This window comes from Branchiostoma belcheri, unplaced genomic scaffold (assembly GCF_001625305.1).
Source record: "Branchiostoma belcheri isolate BF01 breed outbred unplaced genomic scaffold, Haploidv18h27 scaffold1, whole genome shotgun sequence".
In the NCBI taxonomy this organism is placed as follows: Eukaryota; Metazoa; Chordata; class Leptocardii; order Amphioxiformes; family Branchiostomatidae; genus Branchiostoma; species Branchiostoma belcheri.
In genome coordinates, this window is record NW_017802379.1 from 9,300,816 (window position 1) to 9,306,899 (window position 6,084).

At 44.6% G+C, this 6,084-nt stretch overlaps 1 protein-coding gene across 1 annotated transcript in view; it reads left to right on the forward strand.

Annotated features, from left to right (window-relative positions):
* The window catches only part of LOC109471494, a 40,800-nt gene that overhangs the window by 21,411 nt on the left and 13,305 nt on the right, over window positions 1-6,084 (forward strand). Inside the window, 4 exon segments of the mRNA XM_019770867.1 lie at window positions 1,159-1,436; window positions 1,640-1,817; window positions 2,744-3,154; window positions 3,518-3,623. Of these exon segments, the coding sequence (XP_019626426.1) occupies window positions 1,159-1,436; window positions 1,640-1,817; window positions 2,744-3,154; window positions 3,518-3,623 (973 nt within the window).

Sequence of the window (6,084 nt, forward strand, 5' to 3'; positions counted from 1 at the left end):
GTTCCGGTTGACAAGGAGTAGTTAAATAGGCATTGTAACGAGTCACAGATTTCAGGCGCAGCCTCTCTAAGAAGTTTGTTTGAGATCCCATCAGGTCCCGGGGCTTTGTCGACTTGAAGACTCAGCAGTACAGTCAGGACTTCCTCACGGGTGACTTGAAGTGTTGTGAACTGTTTAGAGGTAAGTATGGGAAGTTTCATAGTCCTGTCCGGATGGTTACAGTCTTTAGTAATGTTTACAAATATTTCATTCAGAAGTTCAGCTTTCTCTTCCTCTTTGTCTACAAGTAGACCGTTGTTTGAGAGAGTCGGTATGCCTCTGCTTTCTTTCCCGTTAAGCCTATTTAGCACTGACCATAGCAGTTTTGAAGCGTCTGGACTCTTACACTTGTCACTGATTGTGTGATAGAATTCACGTTCGGCTTTGCGAAGCTCTGAGGTGAGCCGATTCTTGTAGGTAGTGTAGTTATTCCAGGCTTCCTGTGATAGTGAAGATTTGTACTCGTGGTAGAGGTCCGTTTTGTGCCGTATCATCTCAAGCAGATCTGGACTGATCCAGGGCTTAGAGGTTCTGGAATTTACTTTGACCATTTTGTTAGGAATAGTATTTTTTGCAATGTGAAGAAATTTTTGCTTCCAGCTGTTCCATCTGTTATCTAGTGATCCATACATACAACTCTGCCAGTTAGCCTTGCTTAGTTCATGTCTGAACAAATCAAAATTCGCCCTGTTATACAACCATATATGGCGCTTAATACATCTATTAGATAAAAGCATGTTGAGTTTGCACACTACTACGCAATGATCAGAAGTGCCCGGAGGTGCTAGTGTGTACATGTGCTTAATCCTAGCAGGGTCAGACAAAATCATCAGGTCTAGTACACTTTTACAAGTCTGTGTTATCCTCGTCTCAAGGTACTGAGACTGGTACAGTCCGTATCTATCCACTATATCTGCTAGTGACAGTTCTAAGTATGCGCATATGCAGAAGCACAAACAGACTGACATACCACAAATAGCATGAAAACACTCCGATAGTGAAATCTTTGACAACGTGTGGAAGAAGTTGGGAGTAGCGTAGCATACCATTGGTTTTTAAAATGATGGTATTGGTCTGATTGACTGTAGTCCCCATGCAAATCACCTGGTTCCTTCACAGCAAATATCGGAGGAATAAACGTTGCCGCTCTGTCCCGTGGCGGACGGTGTGTCGGCGCGTCACAGAACGCCGCTACCTGCGGCCGCATCGTTGACGGTCAGCTGACGCCACGGCCGGGGCAGCTCGGCTGGCTGAGTTCGCAGGGGGTCGGCTCGTGGGTTCAGCTGAAGTTCGATGGATACTACTTCATCAACCGAGCCAAGATCGCACAGTCTACATGGATCACAGGCCAAATCAGGACAATCAGGTTGACGTTCAATGACGGGTCCTATGTAGACGTGAGTACCTTCTCTTAGCTTTAGATTTTGTAGTATAGACTCCCGCCCCTCTTCCCCTCAGGATGTTGCCCAGGATTCGCTGCTGATGGTGAATGTTGTATGTTAGTCCATTACATGTATCTTGGAGAACAATCATATTACATCAACTAAGTAAATGAATGCCTTTAGTTGTTATCTAATCTATGTGGCTGTACGACCCGTAGGTCGAACTCAGGCAGCGTGAGGGAAGTGACCAGTACGACGTGACGCAAGTTTACTACGACGAGTTCGTCTTCAACACGACCAAAACAGACTCCGTGAAGATGACTGTCCTCAGCATGTATACAGCTGCCTCCACCAGCGGCTTCATTGAGGCACAATTCATCACGGCCTTTCCTGAAGGTAAGACCGTTTCTTTGAAACACGTTTGGTCTGTCTCTTTGTTTGGCATACCCTGGGTGCCAGCCAAGTTTATAGGCCGCTAACCGTTTTTTTTCGGCAGCCAGAATCTTCGCCCACAGAGGAGTATATCGGCCCTCCAACTAGTCCCGGGCTACACTCCCCCGTAGCGGTAATTCAGCGGCGGGCGAAGGGCTCTTGCCGCCCGAAAAACGAGTTCTGGCATCCAGGGTATGTTTGGCATAACGCACTTTAGGCCCCATACACCAAGGACAAGCTGCGTACATGTAAGACCAGATTGGGGCGTAAAATTTTCTACTATAGCTAGATACATGTACATATTTATGTTACAGACTTTGAATTGATACCTGCACTCGCACGATTCCGGCAACACATCGGCAGGAGGTCACCAAGGCCAGTACTCGCCGAAGCGTTTAATTTGTCTCTTGCTGACTGCGCGATCAAGTGTTTGGAGGAACCTGCGTTTTTCTGCCAGTCTTTCCAGTACAAGGCCGGTACAAGAAACTGCGAGATGTTTGAATGGGCGGCTCCAAAAGACGGAGTTGAACGACTGGTCACGGATCCAGGCGTGTCATATTTCGAGAGGCATTTCGAAAGTTAGCATATTTTCATTTTATTTTGTTCGGTGCAGTTTGACAAATTTTCAATGCAATCAACAGAATTATGCAACAACCCATTCATTAATACTTCTCGTGTCATTTACAGCATTTTTCCATCCTTTCATGTTGCTCTTATTGTAATAAATAATGGAAAGGAATGATGACGATGTATCATACATTTTCTTTGCTGAAGGCAGAGAATTAACGTCTACCATGAATTCCCGTTCATCTAATGTAGGAATGCACTGGACATGTATGTATTAGAATCTGTCCCCTCTTACCGTTGCAAATCTATGATCTTATTCACAGCTTATTTCCTCTTCGAATGGACTCCACGAATGACGTGCTCGTGTATGTATGGGGACGGCGTTACAAGTGTACCACAGATTGGCCCCTGTTTGGCGCAACGTCCTCGGAATCATTGGCTGCACACCGCAGAAGGAACTCTTCGGAACGGAGAAACGTCACAGTGCCTTGAACTTCTTTCCAACGACGCGGTTGCCATAGCTACCTGCTCACCAATCAGAGAGTCTATACTGTTTGACGTCATCGATGACGCGCTGAGCTGGAGGGTGTTGGGAAGAGAAGTTTGCTTTGATAACAGGGATGGCGTGGTGGAACTGGTGAACTGCTCCGATGGCCGGAACGTCCTGAGGAAACTGCCGCTTCACGAGGTGACTGAGCTGGTGACGATGTCCACTCCGTGTGACGCCAGAGAAGGTAAATTCTTGTACTCAGTCTACGTCCATTTCCAAATTTGATTTGCGGAAAAAATGCTAAGTACAGAATCGGTGAGGAGTTGTCATTACTGATTTGGTTGGTATTGATTGATTCATTGACTTCTCAAGTGTCGATGAACGATAGACACCCAGGTAGAGCATTACTAATAGAAAATAACTGGATAGATAAAGAGTCTGACGTTTCAGATAAAACCCACCATGTTTCACTCATGAAAGATACATGGATGCTACCTACAACGTCTGTCCCGTATGAGAATTTATCCGATTGCTTGCTTGAGTTATATTTTTTATTACCAAGTGATACATTGATTCATTGGAACTCGTTTCCTTCTAACGTTTTCAGACCCGAACACAGAGGTAACCAGGATGTTGGTAGAAGAAGTTGAGCCCGGTACACTGTTGGCTCGTTGGAACGTATCAGAGATGCCAGAGTACCCCTGTGAATTAAGGTAGGTTCCTAGTTTGTGCTTATAAACCTGCATTTCTCCTCTGGTCTCTCAGTCACTGACGAAAGCTAGTGGATACTAGCTGAAACGTCTGACGTTTCTAAAATCATATCCAGTTGCTTGAGTGACTGCTTTTTGGCATACCGATTAAGCTTTGAGATATAAGAGCGACACAATATCGAGCGACAAGAAAACAGCGCCAAAAGCCACCACAAACATCGACCATTTAAAAGTACGCCGTTTAAACAGACTAAAAAGCACCATACACGTGAACAACGAGAAAACACGTCATTTTAGTAATCTACGGTGAAGCCTAGTCATAAGTTAATACACAAACATCAACAATTGATAATTTGTAACCCTTTCAAATGTTTTCCGTAGCTCTGTGTTTGTTGCACAGACAAATCTTAGGGACGGTTTGACAACCAGTTGGAATGTTTCATGGGCCACAGAAATGTTCAACTTCACCGATATTGAATTGGGAGTCTCATACCTGCTGGAGATATACCTCATGACGCCACGAAGCCACATCTACCTATCTTACTCACGGACCATAATGTTAGGAGGTAAGACCTTATTGCCTCTGTGTTTGATCTGTTTTCGGTGTGTGTGTGTTTATGTGTCCGTAGCCATTTGGGTGACAGGAAGTGAGGGGGAAATTGTGTAAGCACAGACTAATAGGAGGGTAAAATTGGAGGCCAAATAGTCTCCCGCAGGTTAGGCCACACCAATTTAATTTGTTGGTTCTCGGATTTTTTCAGAAAAAATATGAAGCGACAGGGCGAAAAAAAATAAAAATAAAAACAGGTCTAGGCATCCTATTATAGGCTTAAATGGTACGGAAATGAGCCATGAAGTCAACACAAAAGGCTGGGTTAAAATTTAAACATTGAATTTTGAACTTTTAATCAAACCACTGCAATGATAGATGAGAAAACTTTAACAACTAGGAAGAAAAGGACTTTCCTCAACTGTTGGGGGGCAAAACATGAGCATTTTTCACTTGATTCAGGAAAAGAATCAATTTTTTTTTTTTGCAAATCAGGAAAAAATGAAGAGGCGAATCCGAGAACCAGCAAATTAAATTGGTGTGTCCTTAGGAGGAAGCGAATGATACAACGTTTGCCTCATTTTATGTCCTCAACTTCCTGTTATATTCATATTGCCTTACGGGAGGCCAGTAGGAAAAGGAATGTACAGAATCGGCCAGTCACACACGCACAGTTAACAAAATTGAGATGTTTGGATCATATGATTTGCTAGACGCAGGAAAGGACGAGATTCACAACTTGACGGTCTCACTGGTGACAGAGGAAGGGTTTTACCTCACCTGGAGCGTCACGTCGTCTTTAGTGATCGGGTATCGAGTGACATATCATCGGATGGACAGCCAGGAAATCGACCAGTTGTACGTGCATCGCCCGGAAGTGCATTTACGAGGGCTGCTGCCAGGGGTCGAATACAACGTGACCATAACAGCCATTACTGCAGAATTTGTGGGTAGCGCCGCTAGTCTCCAGCAATACACTCTGTCTGGTAGGTAACGAAAACGTGTGTCAAGGGAACTTATCTAGAAGACGTAGTAGTAGTAGTAGTAGATTTAGTTACTTGTTACTAATTCATTTCCGTAGTTATTTGAGAGTAGTAGTGTAACAGAGAAGCGAGAGGAAATTATATAACCGCAAACTAACAGGAAGGTCGGATGGCAGTTCAAAGCGGTTTCTCTACAGGCTGGCAAAAAACATAAAATACTTCATAAAAGTTTCAAATCTTCCAATTCTTCTTACATTTACCCTCTCATCACAGTTGTAGACCCTCCACTTGATTTCCACGTGGTAGCCGTGACGGACCGTTCGGCTACCCTGATGTGGGCGGCACCAGGCGGCGAGGTTGCCGCGTACGTGCTGGAGCTCATACCGGCCGATGCTCCATCGGAAGCTGTAAACATTTCCCTGAGCAACACGCTAACAACCACGGATGTAACAGGGCTGATCCCTCTTCAACCTTATGTCGCCAAGCTCTATGCCGTCGGTCCGGCTGGCGTTAGTGACGGTGTGGCTGTTCCCTGGATAACAAGTTACTTTATGTTCACGGTAGCAAAATTTACACGGTGTGAGAAAAATGGACATGCTCACGGAACTAGTCACGGTGCAGCCTGGGTTCCAGACACATAGCACACTGGACACAAGGTATCTCAGTGAGCATACTTCGTGTCCAGTACTAGTGTGCTATGGGTCTGGAACCCAGGCTAGTCACGGTGGTGACAGATGGAGGAAAAAGAAAGTTCAGGAATTATTTGTTTGTTAACTGCAATGATAAGTTCACGGTGCAGAAGTGGCAGTGAAAACCGTGAACATAAATAAAAGTACCGTGAAAAAAATACAGTATCACGTTCATTGTTAATTGTCCTGTTTATGTACTGTACAAGAGCTTCCGTAAATGTTGTCGTGTTTCAAACCCTTGA